At 35.3% G+C, this 22,774-nt stretch overlaps 1 protein-coding gene across 1 annotated transcript; it reads right to left on the bottom strand.

Moving 5' to 3' along the window:
• Nucleotides 1-14,918: 14,918 nt before the first annotated feature.
• Nucleotides 14,919-16,016, bottom strand: LOC128551485 (beta-1,3-galactosyltransferase 5-like). The gene has a single exon (XM_053532357.1). The coding sequence runs from the start codon at nucleotides 16,001-16,003 to the stop codon at nucleotides 14,999-15,001; it is 1,005 nt and encodes a 334-aa protein (XP_053388332.1). The 5' UTR covers nucleotides 16,004-16,016; the 3' UTR covers nucleotides 14,919-14,998.
• Between the last annotated feature and the right edge of the window lie 6,758 nt (nucleotides 16,017-22,774).

Below are 22,774 nucleotides of genomic sequence, written 5' to 3'. Positions count from 1 at the left end.
TCATTTGATAGTGTATATGTAATAAAAAGGTTATCAACTTTGTATGTGGATATATGCACTCGCTCTTTCGCGGACAATATTGCGCTCCTAAAGTCGCACAATATTACCGCTGCAGAACTCGTGCATATATCCACATACAAAGTTAATAACCTATAAATATCATATCAACGTGATAATGACAGTCTGTATGACTCTATTTAATGCCAAACTCTCAGACAGCACAATATGATTTTAATATACTATTTTATAAGTAAAGCATCTGCGGATCCAGGAATTTTGGTTAGAGGGACGCCAACATTAAAGAGGGGGGTCACCCATTTCAGGGGGGTTGAGGGGAGGGGGTAGGGGTAGGGTAGGGTCACGCCGAGTTTCAAGACCGACTTTCTTAGTAAAATGTAAGAATCAAAGGGGGAATTAACCCACAATGACCCTCTGCCAGGCTCTGGTTCCGTGCATTTAAAGAATACGGCTAACAGGAAACGTCTCTCATCATGATATCATAGATCTGAAATTGTCTGATACTTCAGAAGAATTTTCCGTCTTACTAGTACCATTTTATGTTTATAATTAAAACGCAATTGTCGTATTAAGTGTCCGAAAATAAAATGTTCTACCAAATGATAATCGCGCGTAATTATTTATTTTTTCAAGTAAAATGACTGTCATGCCATGTGCCTCCATCCAGATTTCAGTCTTTGATGCCGAGTATGTGGACAGAGTAGATGTTAAAAGAATGAAGTTTCGACTTTCGTGATATCACATCTTCGGACGTTCAAAACTTCACTTCATACGACAAAAAGGCCCATCTGGTATAATAGATACCGCCTGGGGACACAAATATGCCGTAGAAGTTAAAGTTTGAACAAAATCTCAAAGTTTCTCAAAATCAGTTGATAACCTCATACTTCCAGGTTCAGTTCAATGTATTTAGTTAAAATCATTAGCCATACTAAACTTCATTATTCTTATACCTATTGATAGTGTTTCGCATCAAATTTAGTCTAATTATATATATGAATAATCAAATAACTTAATAAGCAGAAATCCTGAAACTAAGCTTTTTATTTCGCATAGTAATAAAGAGAAGTTTTAGGCTTACGTGATATTACATGGAAAACTTTAGTAGCAACGTGTGATATAAATAAAGTACACGCGTATGGGTGACGTTTTACCCAAAATATATATGAGAGACGTTGAAGGGGAAGGCGAAGTTTGAAATCTCAAACTTTCTATTATAAACAACTGAACTGGTTTTCACTTGATATACAAATATATATTTGCATGTTTAGATTTGCCACTGAACTTGTCTTTCCATTTCATCAAAACTTACTGTGGTTAAAGTATTCTGATCAAATCTATTTATTTCCGGTTGAGCTAATGTGCAACTTCAAAAAAGAAGATTTGTTGTGTAACAATGAAATTAATGAGCAGATATTAATATAGGAAACATGTAGGCTAAAGCACGACATATAAGATACCCAAATAGCATCAACTATGATTAGTTCTTGGACTTGCTTCCTGATCAACACCCCTTGTCTCCAAATTATAATAAAACTTTGATACCAATTTGAATGATTTTCTTTAACTCCTCGTAATCGAAGTAACAGGTGATTTTCAGATTCAGTATTTAAAAATTCATATGAAACCTAGGGATCAACCGACTGTGCTTTAATTGAGACATACATGCATGACTCGTTACTCGACATATAATACATCAACTGATAACAGGCATTACTTGAGTCATTCAGTGATGTCAATCTTGAAAGTGAGTTATCCATGGATGTCAACCTTGAAAGTGAGTCATCCATGGATGATACGGCTACATAGTCATCCGTGGATGGCTCGATTACAGAAGTGAGTCATCCATGGATGTCAAACTTGTTAGTGAGTCATCTGTGGATGTCACGGCTACATAGTCTTCCATGAATGGCTCGTTTACAGAAGTGAGTCATCCATGGATGTCTCAGTATGACGGAAAGTGAGTCATGCAGGCATGCCTCATCTCTGAAAGTGAGTCATGCAGGCATGACTCGTATTTGAAAGTGAGACATGCAGGCATGGCTCATATATGAATTTATTTATGGTAAAAAGGAACAAATACAACGGTATGTATATTTTCCTTTGTTTGAAAAGCGTGGATAAAATATATACATGACGTCACAGAAAAAAAAACATATTTGAAAACGACCGTTTTCTTATTTAAAAACCATATTCTTACTTCAGATAATTCCCTGTTTTCTGTTTTTTCCAGTGACCGATGCGGGTGTTGTTTGAATACTCCGATGAAAATTATGATTGTAGGCATGAACCAAATCATCTAAAATATCAGTTTAACGTCGCGTTTTTTCATGTGTGAAATACTTCCACATGCGACTTTTTCAGACTTCTTTGAAATCTTTCAACAATGCTTGCTTTAGTTTCAGGATTTTCTGTGGTGAAAAATGAATATGTTGGGACTTTAGGAACTTCTGAAAGACTTTATTTTTGAATTCAGACCCTTTGTTAGTTTGCAAGGACTTTGGGGATCGACCTGAAGTTTTTATAGATAGACTGAAACGCTTGAATCAAAGTTTGACCTGTTTTATTATAAATTGGAACAACCCAAACGTATTTTGAAAACACATCAATGACACACAACCAATAACAAAACTGATCATTGTCTTTCGTTAACCTCTGTAAATCTGCTAAATCCGCCTGCCACTGATGATCAATGCATCCCGCCTTAATTTGACGTCTTTTAAATTTTCGACGAATAGGTTTATGCAAAGTGCAGGTTTTCTGCTCCTGCAACCATGATTTGTCCTGATCTAAGGATAAAGATTTGATTTGTTTTCGAGCTGACCGATACAGTTTTTGTACGCCCGAAAATCCTGCAGGATGTTTTGGATCGTAGTAAATTTTATTAAGCACTACCTCTCTTTTACTGTCCATGTTAATTAGCCTCCCACGACTGAGACGTTGAAGCTCTGGGTTCACGTTTTATAGACTTAGCTGGTGTAGGTGGTAAGTAGTAACTGGTCTCAAAACATTCAGTCCCATCCTCTACATCCCCGGACCCGTCTCTTTGCATCCATAACCAGCGCTGTATGTTGCCAACATATTTCTGAGGAACATTAGATTCTCTCATGCCTCGAGAAAATTCTTGCCGTCCTCTTGGGTTGGATCCTTTAGTTGTCTTAGGACATCATTGACTAAATCAATCATATTAGATCAAGGAAAAGGTTTTCCATTGACTTCTAAATTTCCCTGAGCTTTCCAACTCATGTTCGGATGATCTTCCAACATTTAAGAAGAAGTTTTGCTTTACGACGCATGGTTACTGGCACACTATCAATAATACGATCATGCAAAGTCTCAGGCTTTTTCTCTGTTTGTACAGTTTGCTGTTGCTGCTGAAATTTTGATGATGGTTGCACTGCCTTTTTATGAGCCAGTTGAAATTTTTGTAACGTTTGACCGTATAATTGAGCTTTTTCACTTTCAGACAAATTTTCCCGATGAAGTACAAATCCCATGTCTTTCTGCAGCTCTGATGTTTGTGTGATGTTAGGGTTTGGTGGTAATCTTGGACGTTGCTGTTGCTCTGCATTCCAGCAATTCATCTCTTCCAGCATTTTAAACGGAACAATGGCCATCTTCTTCATATTTTATCTATCAATTTTTCAATACTGTTGTTGAGCACAGGTGCTAACACAAAAGCCAACAGTGGTAAAAATCCTCCTGTCTGATTTAAAATGTTTTTTCTTCTGGATGGGAATCTTTTTGTTTGCCAAGTCCCGAAGTTGTTGACGCATTGGATGCAACTGGCGCTTCTGAGCTTCTGACAGAGATACATTCCCTTTTAAAATATCTTGGCAGCACTCTCCCACACAGTTGATTAAAACTTTAGGCGCTTCCTTTATTAGTTTTTTACTAAACTGAGGCTGTGCTTTGCCTAAAGCTAACATCATTGCTCCATGTTTCTTTATCAACGGCGTTTTACGTTTTGCAGTTCTTTTGCATGCCATCTTCGTGACTGGTTTGCGGCATCACTGATCGAAACCTGATCTAAGTGTAGATACGTGTCGATTCAGTGGTGAAAATCGGGCTAACATTCCACTCGGATACCCTGTAAATGAGGAAGAAGGTGAGCTTGCCCAAGATGGAGTTCCAGACAAAGTACTGGACAAAAACGATCTTGGGGTTGAGTTTCGGGACGGAGACGAGAATGAAGTTTCTCCTGTTGTTAATTTGCTTAAAGTACATTTACCGTTTGGAGTCAGATAGGTTAAACCTTCATGTTGATTCACCACCACGTTATCAAATCTTGACTTAGGAGTATTAAGAACAGAGGATGGGATGGTACTCTTGGATCTCGATTGCATGGGACTTGGAGTTTGAAATCCAGACATGATACTGATAGGTGAGAGAAATTATCTCACCGGTGTTGTCTGATCAATCACATCAGAGACACGCTTTGTCTTGGTGAAGATTTTCGTCTGATAGTCAAAAACCGAACATCGAGTTTCCTCATGGGTGGTGGAAGTGTCCTGCCTGTGTTCTTGCCCGATGATTTCTTGACTTTCAACGGTGATTTGTGTTTCTTGGCTGGTGTTTTATCAGATCTCTTTTTGCTTTTCTTGGCTACTGGCATTTAGACAGTTCTCTTTTTACCTTTATTGGCTGCTGGCGTTTTGACAGTTCTTTTCTTGACAGCCTTGTCAAATTTTCTCAAAATCTTTTGTGCGTCCCAACAAAGTAGACTTCGAATCATAACACCTTCAAGAAATCCACTGCCTCCTGGTTTCAGTATCAATTTACGTTTGGTGTCGACATCCACATTGGCATCTGCTTACTGTTGAATCTCCTGTTGATTTCTCTTAATGAAATTCAAAGTCTGTTTAGGCAGCTGAATTTTTTCTGGATGATGATCTTGGCTGCTAACGTAAACCATTTGATCATTTCACGAAGACCGCCTTGTAATAACAGTTGTCTTTTATGAATATTTTTTCTCCTGACGGAGCGATTCCAATGCTCTGATGACAGCTTTTTGTGTGTAATCCATGACGAATTGTCTTGAAGTGAATACCTTCTTTCTATGTATTTTTCTTTTATACTAGTCTTTTCTCAGTCTGTAGGACTCGGGAGTTCTTGGACGAAAATCAATCACTAAATATCCGTGAGGAACTGAAATGGCATCTCGATAGACTTGGAGTAAATGTGGCAATTGAATTTGACTTGCCACTACTTTGATTTGTCCTTTATTTATAGTATTTTGAAACAGAATCATGTAGTGTGCATTCAGACTCATAGTTCTACTTGCTTTGGATTGTTGAAACATGTTCTGGGTGATATAAATCACACTGATATTACGATGATGTTTTTTTTCTTGTAAACCAAAGTTTGATTTTTTCTTCATCTTTAACGCCGAGCATGTCGTCAAACACTACCAAGTGAGGAATTCCGGTATCGCTGACAATCTCCTCGTCGTCGTCTGGGATGTCATTGACAAAGATGATATAAGATTTTTCTCTTTCTTGCAACATAGCGTAGGTAGACTGCTATTCTTTGTAACACCACACCACTTGTTGTGGTACAGTTTGAAACACATCCATTTTAAACTCAATCAATTGTTTGACAAATTGTGTTTTACCAGATCCACATGGTCCAGAAATAAAAATATTACAAGTATGTTGAAATAGTAAAAAACTTTCTTCCATGATGGTTTTAATAATAATGACAACATGTACTTTTTTACATGTTTATTTATACGGACAAGAACAATGTTGACAAAAACAATGTTGACAACACATACAGTTTTTTAACAATGTTCACAGAAACAATAGTTAACAATTACTTGACAGATAAATGTCTTCTATCTTGTCATCCCTATACCACTCCAATTTAATGTTTTCAATGTCACAGTTATAAAGTTCACATAACCAGTTTAAACTGTCAAGATCTTTCATCATACGCACGGTCATTAATATCATAAGCGCCATTTCTTCCTGTATGCTGGATGCTTTATCCATTGATCTCATCCAGTTGATGACATGAATGATTGTTTCTCCATGTGTAAATATTTTCTCCTCTTTACTGTCTGACATGTTGTTGTAATCTGTACTGAAAAAGGAAAAAGAGTATAAAAAGGAATAATGTAATGAAAAGAAAGGTAGTAAACATCGTTTGTACATATTACACTGGTATGAAATTTCTCCAATCATTGTTGAAACTATCAAGAGAAGAGTTTTGAAAAGCTCTATACCTTTCGATTTTTAATCTGTTGGACAGGGGGTGTAATGTTTTTTAACTTTCGTTTCCATTCTTTTGGAATTGATGAAATAAGTATGTGATAGTTTAAGACCTCGTTATTAGGAATATTGTATTCTATTTATAACTGATTGAAAGTTTTGAAATTATTTGTGCCTGTATCATAAACATCTTTAATACGATTTATGTTTTTACTTTTCCATAGCGGGAACAAAAGTAGAGTTATTATTCTTTACATACGAATTTTGACAAACAATTTGTTCTAATATGTTTTGAGGATTTTCAGTAAAATTTAGTTTACTCCATGCAACTAATATATCATTTATGAATTTGTTTTTAAGCTTTAGTTTTAATATATCTTTTGTATTTATATTGCATTTAAATAGAGATATTCCTCCTAAATGTTGCATGTGTTTCTTTATTATTTCTTTCCACAGTCCATTATTTGAGTCGCTTATTATTCTTTTAATCCAGCTTGATTTTAAGGAGTTTAAAATTATTGGTACGTCAATCATATTCAGGCCCCCGTTTTCAAATTCTTGTATTATTATGTCCCTTTTAGCTTTATCCGTTTTTGAGTTCCATATGAATTCATAACAACTTTGAGTAATTCGTTTTATAATTTCATCCGAAGGATTAGGTAGAATAGAAAACAAAAAAGTTAACTTGGAAGAATTAGTGTTTTCAATACTGAAATATTATCTATAGTTGTAAGGTGTCTAGCTTTCCATCTATTAATGTCCGATTGAAATTGTGATAATCTATTATCATAATTTAGTCTTAGTATTTCATCAGTCCTTGAATGAAAAGTTACACCCAGGGTTTTTACACTTCCTGAAGTCCATGTAATGTTTTCATATTTTTTTTCTACCGTATACTAGGTCATGTTGGTTTCGGAGCGCGCCTATCATAAGAACTGTACATTTATTATAGTTCAGTTTAAGGCCTGAGATAAACAAAAATTGTTCAAACATGTTTATCGTTTCTCTAAAACTGTTTTCAGAACTGTCTAATAGCAGAGTGGCATCGTTTGCAAACATGCTGTTTTTAACTTCTATATCAAATATCTTGAACCCTTTGATATTCTTATTTTCTCTAATGGCTATAGAAAGTCGTTCAATAGCTAAAATAAATATATAAGGGGACAAAGGACAGCCTTGTCTGACTCCTCGTTTAATATTAAACGAATCGGAGAAGAAACCGTTATATAGTATACAACTTGTCGGGTTTTTATAAAGTACATTTACCCAAGTTTTCAAATTTGGACCAAAATTAAAAAGATCCAGTGTTTTAGTAATAAATGCGTGATTTAGACTATCAAAAGCTTTTTCAAAGTCAGCAAAAAATAAAATGCCCGGTTTATCATTTTTTCTGCATACCCTATTACGTCATATATCAGTCTTATGTTTTCACCGATGTATCTTCCTATGATGAAACCCTTTTGACTGTTACCAATTAAATTATTTAACACTAATTTTATTCTGTTAGCAATTACTTTAGTTAATATTTTGTAGTCAATATTAAACAAACTTATAGGTCTCCAGTTTGACAACAGAGATAAATCTTTATTTGGTTTTGGAATTAATTTTATCAAACTTTGTGCTTGCAACTTGCTTAAATAGTTATTTTCGAAAGAATAGTTGAAAGAATTAATGACATCATTTTTTATTTCGTTCCAAAATATATTGTAAAACTCAAATTTATACCATCTGATCCTGGGCTTTTCCCATTTTTCATGTCTTTAATTGCCTCTGCGCATTCTTTTTCTGTAATTATTCCTTTGCAAATTGTTTGTTCATCTTGGCTCAACTTTGGTATTTTTGTTTCGTCATAAAAATTATATTCTGAATTACTTTGTTTTTCTTTTTCATACAGATTTTCGTAGTATATCTTTTGTTCCAATAAAATTTCGTTTTGGTTTGATGTAACCGAGCCATTTACATTTAAGTTCTTTATTAGTTTGCTCTCAGTATTTCTTTTCTCTAATTGTTTTAGTAATTTGATATTCCTTTCACCATTTTCTACTTTACTACTTTTAATTCTTATTATTATACCGTTTATATTTTCATCGTAATATCAATCTAATTCTGTTATTATTTCTTTTTTCATATTTAGATTTCTTGTAAGATTTTCGTCAAAATTGTTTGCTTTCTTCAATATCCCTTTCAAGTTTGTCAATTTGTTCTTTTTCACTTTTCTTTTTATGTCTTGCAAATTTAATTGTTTCATTACGAATAGTGCTTTTAATAACTTCCCATCGAATTTGAGGGTTTGTTAATAACGGTATTGCAGTTATAGTTTTTGTGATCTTTTCTTAAAAGTCTGTATTCAAAAGTAAACTATTATTCATTTTAAAAACACCTGGCCCTCTCTCTTCTGGATCAAAATTGAAAGTAATGTATGCAATCGAGTGATCAGATTTAAAACTTGACCTTATACCCGATTTTTTAACGAGATTCATCAAATCATTTGAAACAAGAAAATAATCTAACCTACACGCTATATTTAAACGTACTTTCGAACGCCAAGTAAATCTTTTTGTTTCAGGATTCTGGATCCTGAGTGTATCTGAGAGATGATATGTTTCAGTTATATCTTTTATCTTTTACGTCATTTCAAATGTGTCTGTGTGTTCCCACCTTGTTTGTCAATATAAGGGTCCATAACAACATTAAAATCGCCTCCTGTTATAAACACCTTGTCATTTCTCTCTTGTATAAATATTTCGAGTTTTGTAAAAATTAAAACATCATCTTTATTTGGTCCATAAACATTTAAACTTACAACCTCCTTATTTTCAATCTTTACCTCCGCAGCTAATATTCGTCTTATTTTAATTTCATACGTGTTTACCAACTGACCATTTAAACCACACCTGAACAAAATAGCCACGCCTGCTTGGTTACTAGAATTCCCACTGCAAATAATTGTCCCACCCATTCTTTTCCCCATTTTTCTTTTTCTGTTTCTCTAAAATGTACCTCTTGGAGTAAACAAATATCAACGTTCTGAATTTTTAACCATTGAAAAACAGCATTTCCCTTCTCTTTACCTGATATTCCATTTACATTATATGTAAAGATTGTAGTATTAGTCATTCAAATGACTTTTTAGATAAAAGTATACTACCAAAGCAGTTCCTTTAAAGCAAGATTTCAAGTGCGAGACTAAACGCAAGAAAAAAACCTATCGAAATAAAAATAAACTTTCTTATAAGGGTAAGAAAATACATATTTTATTGGATACTCGTGTGTTAAGTTTTAGAAAATTAAGCTACATGAATGTTTAAAAGCAATCAGAATTTCATAATCTATACAACCTTAATTAAGTGTCTGAGAATATTCATCACGACTGACGTAATTCTAGTCATCATACAGAAAACAACAACATAGAAACCTACTTCTAATAAAAATACATCTAATGAGAAAATTTACAATTCAAAGCTTAAAAAGAAATATAATTGTAAGTTGTCAATCCATGTTCTTTTTTCTTCTTTCGAAACGAAAGTAAGAAGAAATAAATCGAGAGACTATGTATATTAAAATATATCCACTTTAACGTTGATTAGGGGATATTCTTTGTATTTGTTCACATACGGATACAGTGAACAAATATCAGCGTACTTGATCTCTTGATTGGTGCTTTCATCTACTTCATGGGATAGAGTGACTGCATTGGTACGTCCACCAAACAGGGCATCACGGGGTTTCATATGATCCATATGGGGATAGAACCGATCAATCAAACTCTTGTACTCAGTGTCTTCCTTGCACTTTTGGTCAAATTTAAATTCCCAAATGTATTCAATGTGGCACCCTTGATTTTGCAAAGCTTCAAATCTTGAAAAAGTATCTAGATACAATGTGTTCATAGTCTTTAACGAGCAGGGATTCTTGACCTCACGCTTTGGATAGCATGGATCACACCCATGAGTCCAGCACCCTAGAAACTCATACACTATGTTGGTCTCTGCATTGTATCCATTAACAGAATAGGGACCTATACAGACTTCTACACCGTTCAGTGCCTGACGAATGGGATTTCCTCTGATAGTTGCCTCGGCCTGTAACCATCATACACATTTAATGGAATAACGGGTCTTGTTTGGATATCCTGCATCTGAAATGATACTCAAACTCTTTTTTGGCAATGTATTTTTGTGGTGGGCACAATAACAGACTTGAGCCAAAGTGACACATTCGGTAAACAGATTGATGCCGTCAATAGCCATTAACTGATGTTGAAATTTACCACAACTCCTCCTCAAAAAATCTACATCTGATCGGCAATACTTTTCCATCTCCTTTTGAAAATCAAAGATTGAATGTGTGTTGACCTTTTCCTGATGCCATTCTAAAAAGGCTTCACGGGCTTCGGGTTTCATACCGCCAGGATGATAGTACTCTGAGTGTAAGTAATGTCCCACATAGTTCTGGAATTCAGCTTTGTTGGCCCAATGCGGAAAATAGCCTTTTGCCATTTTAGTAAGACCAAACGTTTTGGGAAAAGCTGACAATGGCATACTGAGAAAGCTCAATGAATCAATCATTCTGAGTCCATGACACTTCAGGGAAATGAGTTTGCTTCCATTCATGATGATCTCGGGTTTGGTTGTGGTATGACTGACAATATACCGCAAGATAAATTGACCATCATACCCTTGAAAATTGTGTGCTATGACTGTGTATCCTTTGTTGGTCGGTTTAAATAACCAAGTACAAATTTCAGCCACGGTATTATTTTTCTGGGTTCGGGTAGCGTGTCGCAGTGATCGCACGGTTCAGTGATGAAATATTTGGTATGTGCTCGCTTGTATCGAACCGACTCTCAAAATCTAAAAGATGTAATCTGAAGGACCTTCTGATTCAGGCGAAACATATCTTGGTATGTGAAATTCATGGTTTGGTCCAACAATGTCCTTACAATACCTACATTCCTTAGACCCTGAACAAACATGACTTTTGTTTGTATGTACAACAATTCTATGACATGTTTGACATTGCCATACAGATTTACAAATACTTTTCTTTTGCGACCTGTGATTTGCTTATGCTTTTGATAGCATTCAACACTTTTAAAAGTAATCCTACAGTCACTACATGTAACCTGTCTGCCAGGTTTACAGAGTTCCGTTGACTAACACTGACAAATGTTTTTACACTTTTGCTGTTCTAGATTGTTATAGCCAATGTCACAGTATTCACAATAATAACTATATCCGTAGAATCCCTTGATCAAAGTGATGGTGTCATAATGTCCTCCGTGGTGGTATACGTGTATCACTTTACTCCCTTTCCTCATGGTGGATGGGGTAAACAAAGGTTTACCTTCACCATGTTGGATGTGAACCTTGATAATGTAGTCTGGGTAGAGTTTGGTCTGGATTTTCTGATACTCCTCTATTCCGCACGGCTGATCGTATCCGATTCAAACACTATCCAAAAACGTATGAGCTTTCTTCTGTTGTAAAGGCTCCTTGGATTGTCGCATCATGTTCCATCGTTTTTTACATTCCTCGGTATTTAACTTTTGTGCATGGCATATACCTACAACAATGGATCGTGTCAGGCACATGCTCTCATTAGGATTGTCAATTTGTATGACACTTTGTTTGAGTTTTGTCATGTTCTCTATACTGGCATGCGATCCATGATGCATATTTCGTCTGGCTTTGCCGGATCCTTCGGACATGGCAATATGAGTAATTTCAGCATGCAGTTGACCATCATGGATCTTGAACTCTTCATTGCTTTGCATGACATTTTCAATGTCTTGAAGCAAAGTTTCCCCAGTCACTGCTGAAGAATTGTCAAATGGAACGTGTATTCCAAGTTTCAAACCGGGATGATCAATAGAGACTCGAACATTATCTCTTGGCTTGGTCTGACACTCCTCTTTCATTTTGTCTACCATAGCATTGGATAGTTTATGGGTAAAGTCGTAAGGCTGGTCATAGGATTTGAATGTTACTTTGCGTCTTGAATTTTCTTGATTTTCGCTCCATTCTAGGTGTAATGTTAAAGTAGTTGCTTGCCAGGTCGTGTCGTTTCTCATTGTGTTGATCTTGCCTTGCTTGTTTACTTTTTACTTCTAAACCCTCATGCCGTTCTTTTCTACTAGCTAAGATTTGTTTCTTTTTAGTTAATGATAAACGATGCTTCTTTAGTTCGTCTTCATCATCTTCACTGCTACTCGAAGTATCTGAGTAAGGTATTAATTTACGCGGTGCTGCCATATTTGCCTAGGCAGAAATGATACAAATCACTTGATGACTGTCCTTTTATAATGACAGAAATCGAGCTGGTATGATGACCTTGAAAATCCTATAAATACGGGGACTGTCAGCACATCGACAATAGTTGTTCTCTGGAATCTGAATGGACAAGATGGAAAGCAAACTTATGAACATGTAGAAAAAGTAGATGGGGCTGATACCATGTACTATCAAAAACCAAGGGACGTGTTGTTAGAGAAATTAAAGAAGCATATCAGAGCTATGAACTGGTTGATCTATAAAAATGGAAAGTACGGTTGTTATAATTGCAAGGAGGAGGGACATTTTGCTAGTCAATGTCCCAACGAGCAAAGTTACATAAAGAATCTGAGATGTTACATCTGTAACGAATTAGGACATTTTGCTAACAAATGTCCTATTCGACAAGCAGACGATAGCAACGACACACAGCCGACTTCAGCCCGTAGACCATTATTTCCACCTGTCGGAGGATTTTGTGACAGCATACCACCAGTACCACCACGCATGTACAAATGGTCAGATATTGCAGAGGTGAAGGAAAACAGTGTAAACTTGGGCTTTGGCTCTGTACCCTCTGTCGATCAGCGACAAGGTTTGGTTCCACAGAAGCTAACTGCTGGTGTACAAGATATTAAGAAAACAAAAACACCTAGAGCGTATGGTACATTCGATCTGATCATACCAACAGTATCTCAGGGGAATACGGTAGAAAATCAGGATACCCCACCACAAACCGAGGAACAGGAGGCTAAGAAGGAAGATAAGAAAGGTTTCATACCCAAACGAAAAGCTACTAGTAAGAAGAGTCAGGGCGAACCAAAGCAGAAGCAGCCAAAGTTATATAAAAAAAAACAGTGACATTGACTTTTAACATAGTTGTGTTCTTTTCTTTAAAACTGTATCTTGAATAAAATAGTTTAGAAAAAAGATGTGTTTGCTGTCATAATAATTTTCCTGTCTCTTCTCAATCTCTTCATACACCCAGTCAGGGGTCCGATTTTTCTTGATCAACCGACGTATCAGTACTGCCCGACCTGCCGTACCACAGATGAATACCTATACACCGAATCATCTACCCGTGTATACATCGGTACCTCAAAATACCATGCTGAATGAGTTAGATTCATATTATACCTCACCACAGGCGAATTTTACACAACAGTATCAACAGCAACCACAGCAGCTAGCTCAGCGACAGCCACAACACCAGCAGGCACATATGGCGTACCTCAGTAAAGTTGGAACATCCATACTTGAAGAGATCAAGACTATCAATCTTGTCAAACTCAACTCTACCATCAAGGAGAATCGAAGGCATCATCGGGATGAATGTTATGTGGAAATTCAAGGCAGATCAACTTACGGTACCTATCCTGTTCACTTCTCCAACAACGACAAGTACGACTCAGCAGGAAAACAGTAAGGGTGCAGAGCAGGATGCCAGTACAAACGAGTTGGATCAACAGGAAGAGGTAAACAAATGAAATCTATCAACAACCACAAGAAAACCAAGAAGTAAACACAACTCACAAAAACACAACGGCCCTTTTTAGGGCCACTCCATTTCTTTTAAGAAAGAAAGTACATTTTCTCTTATTGTCTACTAGTAAATTATTAGAGTACCTTAAATGGTGATCTGGCACCCTAAATGGTGATCTGGTACCCTGGATGGTGATCTGGTACCCGAATCTTACCCCTAGCAACACGCAGCTTGGTGATCTGGTACCGGTGCCAAGTTTTTTTCCCTAGGATAATCCACCCTAGATACCGGTGCTATGCCATGGTGATCTGGTACCGGTACCAGATCACCATGTTTTACTACTGACATTGTTTGACATACATACATTTACTGACAATCAAATAGTAATTGTAATCAAACAGTAAAACAAAGAACAGTAGAAGTAAACTCTACCATTCCCCCTTATATCTTTACAAGCGAAGTTTGTTTCCCTTCTCACAAACATTAGTGAACAAAATTAAGATAGACACGGTTTTAAGACTTAAGAAATGAGTTTTCACAGAGGATATGAAAAATTGTTTCCAAAGAAAAGTATTGACTTCCTTTGGCCCCAGTTATTGCATTAAAAGTCCGGGACCTCTCGGACCAAATGGATATGGATCGTTTCAATCACAAGCTGTGTTACAGTGTCACAATTTAACAAATATCTACAATGCCATATGAAGTCCTTTCTTAGTGTTTAGTTTCACTAGCATCCTCTTTAATTTCTTTACCAAAAGGAAGCATAAACTATCCTTTGTATTTTAAGAAATGTTTTTAAAGTTTGTTTTCAAAATACATGCAAAGTTCAAAAATAAGAGTTATTTAATTGGAACTGGTTGAGATTTTTACACATTTCACAAAATCCAGTCAATGATATTTTACAATTGAGCTCATATGTTGCCGATATTCGAATGTAATTTTTATGCTTTTCAAAGTGTTTTGTACTGAACTTCAAAATGATATTGATCACATATAAAATGTTTATAAAATGTTTAACTAAAAAAATGACTTGACATGAATCGCTGTCTAAAGAAAAACCAAAGTTCTTCCATTTCTTCATCGGACGACACGCCTGCTACGTAAACGCTGCAATTTTGTTTCTTCTTAATAAGACATGCCATTGCCGTAGAAGCACTTAGAACCATATCTGACTCCAATTTTAATTGTCTAAATGTTAAACTTTTTATTTTGTTAATCACTAAACCATACATGTAGACGTCTTCTACGAAAAAATATGGCGTTTTCAATGCAGTACTGTACAAAGACGGTATGACATCAAACGTCATCAAAACAAGTTTACCTTCACAGTAACTAGGGTAATGTGTCTCTCCTTTAAATATGCTATCAATTATATACCATTTTGACGTAGTGTTTCGAAGTATCTGACGTCTGCCGTAGCGGCAGAGCACTTGTCCTGATTTGTTTACTAAGCTTAAAACAGTACTGTTGAGAAATCTAAACGTATCAATTGCAATATCATCGTCAACTTTCATTACAGTTTGAATATTTTCACATCGGTTTATTATCCATTTTAATCCCAACATTGTATTAAATGATAAATTGTAGTAATTATCAATGAACTGGCCTTGCAAAATATCACCATAAATACGATTTTCAGTTGCAATAGCTTTTTGCAATATATCGTTATCGACTGTCCCAAAAACGAAAATTCTTTTAACAGTCCCAAGCTTAAAAAAGTAATACTGGTTTGTCCATGTTCTCCGTATCGTTTCACGTCGTTCAAAGTGATAAGGTGAAGAATGGATTAATGCTATAAGCTGCAAATCTTTACAATCTGTCTTTGGTTCCAACATAAACGAAGTGAAATTAAGAAATGGAAACTGTGGAACAGCGAACACTTTATTCTGCATTTCGTTGGCTCTGATTGGCACGAACAAAGGCATCTTTAATTTCAGTTTATTAGCTTTCACATCTTCTTGCATGGTTGATCTCTGATTTACTGTCCTGATGGGTTCTTTCTTTGGGGACAGGAACATTATAGCTAAATGCACAACAAACGTAAAGACCAGGAATATTTTTAAGACGAATTTAGAAGGAATCCTTGTTCTCTGAACACACATTTTGGTACACTGTGGCACAAACACGTTTCTGGTTTAATTCTGAAAAAGAAAATGATACTTCATTTAATAGCTCCCCGATCGCAAATTTCAACATTCAACAACACATATAAGTCTATCGGTAATCTCTCTCTCTCTCTCTCTCTCTCTCTCTCTCTCTCTCTCTCTCTCTCTGCCATGGGGCTTTTTCTCCCTTTATTTCTCTGGTCAGAACTCTCGGTGTCTCTACTGAGGATGGAAGAAGTCACATGTCGCTGCCTTTGTAAATAACGTTCTTCTGAACCAGTTTATCATATACATATGGCATTACTTAAATCTGGTTTAATAAATATTTGTATAACAGTCTTACATATATATCTGCATAAGACAGGAATTCCAGAAAGAAAATCAGATGAAGACGAAAACCCAATTTCATATGGACGTTTTCTTCTTTTTAAAATAGGACTTTTCGTAAATAATTGTTATCCTAGAAGCCGTACAGATTGCGTGATTGTTTAAACTTGAAACATCTATTTTAAATAAAAGTGAAGGGAAAACTGTTCTAAAATGTATCTGTAATCCATTTTGTTCATTGAAGGCAGCATATTGTTTTAACAGATCAGTAGCTGTTAGGAGTATTCCAGCAGTTATTTTTAACTTTTTATTGTCAAATAATTCAATGAAAATATGACTATGGTTAAGCCAGTGCAAAGGGCGTAGTGTGGTTTTCATATTATACAAACTTATACAAACCGTTATTTACAGAACCGGTTAAGATGCGGTTGATGGTATCTATCTTGGTTTCGTTAACTTCTTAAAAGAACAGCCTAAAAGTTATAATCGAAGAGAAAATAGTAAATTATCTGATTAGGTCTATATCAAACTTAAATTTGCTTATACTATAATGTGCATACATTTCAAATGTTTTATTTAAAAGTTCAATTATATAATAAACTGATCTCAAATAAAATAATTCCTGTTTCTTCTTAGACATGTTTATGATTTGTCATTATACAAATGCTATACCTTTTCCCTTAGTTTCGTTATTAAACATCTAAAAACTTTTATTTCGCTTCCTTTAAATTTTATCGTTTTCGTTTATGCCTACACTTTCAAATGCAAATGGCCTCTTAGTGCTTTATATTTAGCTTTTGTCATTTCCTTGCTCTGCAATCAGTGTTATGTTATTTTGGAACTTTTTTCCGTCATAGAAAATATCATCAACTATGATAACATTGTGCCACTTAGGTGCAAGATTATCAACATCAAATATATCAATATTCAAATATTCAAGTGTGTCAGCAACGTCCACTCTAATTTGATTTGCAACCTTGTTAGATCTGGCAGTAAACATCGACATACTACAATAATTCTGAAATATTAACCTGGCATAAAATGACATATTTGTTTCAGGTTGCTTTTTAATTGCATATATTTCAAATGTTTTATTTAAAAGTTCAATTATATAATAAACTGATCTCAAATAAAATAATTCCTGTTTCTTCTTAGACATGTTTATGATTTGTCATTATATAAAATGCTATACCTTTTCCCTTAGTTTCGTTATTAAACATCTCAAAACTTTTATTTCGCTTCCTTCAAATTTTATCGTTTTCGTTTTAGCCTACACTTTCAAAAGCAAATGGCCTCTTAGTGTTTTATATTTAGCTTTTGTCATTTCCTTGTTCAGCAATCAGTGTTATGTTATTTTGGAACTTTTTTCCGTCATAGAAAATATCATCATCAATGATAACATTGTGCCGCCTAGGTGCAAGATTATCAACATCGTCTATCATTCAAGAAACTTGGTTAATCTTGGAAGATGTCAGAAGTTTTGACATTGGAGTATAAACGTAAATTCGAAACAAAAGATGACCGAAGGTTTGACCTTGTAATAATTTGATGCATGTCTGGGATTTTATTCATGACTAATCTACACCTGATATTAAAGAAACATATTTTTCATTAGTGTTAAGTTTGACACGTTTTTGGAGTTGCACTTTTTGTTTCACATTTGGTTCGGAAGAGGTTCTCTTGAGAAGGACTTCATGTATTTTGAATTGACCTTACGGGTGACTTGTATGAATACTCTTAGAGCTATGGGAGTTCGGTTCGGAATTAGGGAGCGAAAATTAATTTTGGTAACTTTGTGATTTAACGAATTCAGTAAGTGAAGACGAAAAGTTGGCTTTGCCAAAAAATTGACAGTGCCGGCCAAATCTGGTGTCAGAAAGGATATTATATTTACTTTGACAATTTGTGTGGAAGTACATAACGTAACTGTCAAACAAGATGCATTTTGGTCCCCTGTAACTTCTTGATTTCATTGTCGATATAGAAATTGAAAGTCAATGATTCATTTCGAAGCCCGGGCATTATGTTGCAAACCAGCAGTGTACAAATAGAACAGTGATATACCCTGTGGGTTGACTACTGTGAGTTTTAACCTGTTTAGTACTTGAACGTTTGTATCGTTGTTTTACGATACGACTGTTAAAACTGGTACTTCCTACTGTGAAGACGTCTTGACAGTATCCAAATAATATGAAAACCACAATGAAGTGGAAACAAAATGGATAAGTGCTTGCCCATAATTGTATTCTGAATATACAAAATAGCACTACAATGGCTAGACAAATTCAAATAAAAAAATGTTAAAACATTGGAAATTACAGCGTTCGAAATGAATACATTAAAAATGTAAACCGAAAACAGGGAAAACAGTAGTGGGGTAGAAAAATATTTACTTAAACTGGTCAACAAGGTGTCAGTATGTTGTGACTGGGTTAGTATCATTTCACGTATCTACGGTGCAATAATCCAGTGAGGCTGTACCGTAATGGAAGAACTTATTTAGTCATGTAATACCTTTAAGCGATATAGTGTGTTTAAGTAGTCGCAACTACTACTCCTGAGTTGCAGAAAACTAAGTTACACTGTTGAAAGCGGTAAAATAAAATCTAGTCTTTTGTCCCTTGTTTCCTATGTGTTTAAGCGTAAGTTAGGCCTATTATTGTTTTCTTAATATATATGTAACTAGGGACAACAAATATAACTTTGGGCATTTATTTTCTATTTGTTGATATTTCCCTGTATTGTGGAACTCCTCCGCTTTGGAAACCACACACACACACACACACACACACACACACACACACACACACTATATATATATATATATATATATATATATATTCGCTGTTATGCAAATCATAAGCTGTCTGAAAAGAGCCTGTTTTGTTTTATCTTGTAAATTGGCTTTGCTTGGTACGCCCCGTACCGTACCGTGCCGTCCATATCTCCGGACAGTTTAGGCGTTAAGTCTCAGTCACACTACACCGTATAGCGTTAACGGACATCCAACGTATAGCAAAATTTTCAATCCGTTCGTGTCGCACGCGTTTATTTTCCATTTCTCATGCGGCGCCTGCGCTCCTTGTCCGGCGACGTTCATTCCATCCGGTGGAAGGTTTTGAGCATGTTCAAAATTTAGAACGTACACCACCGGACAAAGTTGTCCGTTAGATGTACGGTAGCAATGCGCTAATATGCGTTTTGTTCGTTACTCGTGCGTTCCCTATGCGTTTTGTTCATTACTCGTGCGTTCCCTATTCTGTACATGTCCGGTTCGCATCCATTCTTGTCCGGTGGACCTGATTCACGGCCGGACTACTACCAAACTTTTAACGGAAGTAACGTGTGTCAACGGACGATAACTGATAAGAACGTTTTGTCAGCTTCTCATGCGTTGGGCTTACGTCTTACGCGGTACAAGTCCGTTACTTGTACGGACATATCCGTTAATTAAACGGGATTCGTCCTGTATATGTGCGTTTATCTTATGGTCATTATGCGTTTTATGCACCCCATACACCGATTTCGAGAACACCAAGCAGCAGCGGGGGATGACTTTCGTCACCGGATAACTTTCTGCCGCATTTTTCCTATACGTTTGGTGACCGTTATCGCTATACGGTGTAGTGTGACTGAAACATTAAGCTCATATTATTTCCTATAATCATGTTTCTATGCTCTTATACAAAGTCTGTTCTATCAGAGTACTTTAATCATTGCAAATGTATATTAGGTAATTAATTATCAGCTGTGTCATGTAAGTTTTTTAAACAAGATCAGCATCTATATTTTGCCACAAGGATTGTATTTTTGCCTTAATTTTACTACAGCGGTTAGCGCAAGATGCAATTTGTAGTACCAGTTATGTACCAAGAAGGACGTACTCTGTATTAATACTAGACCATGAACGCTCTTTGTATTATATATCTAGACTTGCAGTACGCATTCAATATTATATAACTTAGGGTTTTATGTCAGATATTTGTGTAAACATTTTTTAATCTTCTAAATTTGTACCTTTGTTACAAAGACAGACATCACGATTGCATTGTCGAAATATTTTGATAATAGTATACTTCACAATTTTGGCAGGAAACATGTGCTAAGGAATATACATTTAGTGCAAATGATATATAAATACTGATTTTGGTTTAAGTAAGTATATGTAGTAGCCAGGGAATCATGCAGGGTTTCCCCAGTAATAAGAAAATACACTTGAAAATATGGTACTGATACATAAATGGAATTTATATAAACTTTCAAGTACCAAAACTGAAGAAGAATAGGTTCCTAACATGTTCTGTCTCTGCTGTAAACAGTGAAATAACCACAACTGATAAATTTGGCTTGTAAAGATATTTATCATACACAGTCTTAGGCGGTCGTATGGGATTTGTATATTCTAGTATATTAGCGCGGTTAGCTCTTATTTATAAATTGTACTTTTGTATTTTCAGAGCATGTGATCAACAGTTCTTTATGAAGGTTTATGATTCTCACATTAAAGAATATATCGAGGGTTCAACGCAACAAAATCGTAACTACATATTTTTAAATCTTTACAGGAGAAGGAAAAACTCGATTGTTATGTTCTGTTTCCAGTTACAAATTTCCCTTGATTTTCATTTAAAATTAGACATTTTAGACGTTCACTTTCGTTTTCCAAAGTTTTGGAAGCTGTTGGTAGTAAAAAAAAATTATGTAATGTTTCATGTAAATCCGGAGAGATTTTATACGCAAAATGGGAAAAATGTTCTGGGAAAGTTTGTGGTAAAGCTATCATTGTTCTAGTAAAATGGTTTTATGGTTATACAACAGAAATTCATGCAGCTAATTGATTTGTCTTTATTTTCATTATTTAAACTGAATACTAATAAAGTCCTAGTGTATAGACTCTCTGTATGCCCAAACGGAAGTCGCCATAAACTAGACGTTCACTTTCGTTTTTCAAAGTTTTGGAAGCTGTCGGTAGTAATAATTTTTTATGTTCTTCTCTGGCTATATGAACTTAATATTATTGTTGTATATATTTTTCAGTGTATGATAATGTATGATCAATGTCTCTGCAACACACAGTCGTTAAATAGACATTAACGTATGAAATTAAAACGTATTTTCATCGAAAACACAGATGGTCGAAGCAAAAGACGAAGCATTCAGGCTGAGAATGCCCATTATTTTGGAAATTGCGAATGACATTCGTTTCAAAACCACTTCTGAATGTTTCATTATCAATTCATGCACATTAGTTTATTCCTACAAATATGCAGTTATAATCCTGAATAGTTGAAATATTGTTTAATTCAACATACATCTGAATTATGTACTGGCCGACTAGTCGCAAAATTTGATATAAAATCGTTCCACTATTCGCCAAAACACTGTATACCTATTCAATAAAGAAATGATGAAGTGTTAAGATCCATATACTGTACTCAATGAATTAATGAATATAAGTTTTGCATTGAATTTTACTTGCGACAGTCAAACAGTATTTATTGGTCCATTTCACCAACGATGTCCTTGTCTTGGACAAGAAATAGAATCTGGATGCGTGTTTCCGCTAACCACACAAGGCAACCTGATATGTTCGGCGCAGGATGCTACGTTCGGTGCAGGATCGATACATTGATTTGAAAACGATAGTTGTGTTAGTACTCTCCTGATTTCATCTATAAAAACTGATAACCAGTAAAATCACATTACTAGTCTTTTCACGTTATAGAGGTTCCCAAAGCCGATACTGATAAGATGCCATTTTAAGCAAAAACGGCGAAGTTAAAAGTTAAACTTTACGCCAATTTCAGCAATTAGAAAGTTTATAACCATTTTTCTTAAAAAGCCAATTTCTTTATGAACTATATTTATCAACCTTTTCCCTGCCATCCCTCCAAGTTATAATGTCTAAATCGGTGTTTTTTTTGAAGATTTTTAAAATTGAAATACACCATATGCACGAAAAAAAAGGCGATGTTTGGCGCAGGATAAAAATTTTGCGGCGAGATTCGGGAGCAGGTTATTGTAAACTTCATCACAAATATCGCATTGACCGTTTTTGACGCTGCCAATCAAAATTTTGATAGCTAATAGATATTGCTGTATGTATTTAACGGTTAAGTATACGATATTATTTGGAAATGTGTACATACATACATACATACATATACATACGTACATACATACATACATACATACATATATACACACATATATACATACTTAGCGGATAGAGTGCAATTATTAATTTGGACGTCAAGCAATTGTTTCCCTTGTTTTTATCCGATTTCTTTAAAAAAAAATATCATGCATGTGTCAGTGTCCATAATTCAATACAAGAAGAGTTGTGTCAGCCAATTA

Source organism: Mercenaria mercenaria, unplaced genomic scaffold (genome assembly GCF_021730395.1).
Source record: "Mercenaria mercenaria strain notata unplaced genomic scaffold, MADL_Memer_1 contig_1148, whole genome shotgun sequence".
Taxonomy (NCBI): domain Eukaryota; kingdom Metazoa; phylum Mollusca; class Bivalvia; order Venerida; family Veneridae; genus Mercenaria; species Mercenaria mercenaria.
This window is presented reverse-complemented; position numbering and strand designations above follow the sequence as displayed.

Coding starts and splice junctions, on each gene's coding strand:
- LOC128551485 (XM_053532357.1), bottom strand. CDS start 16,003: ATGTTCCTGTCCCCAAAGAAAGAACCCATCAGGACAGTAAATCAGAGA.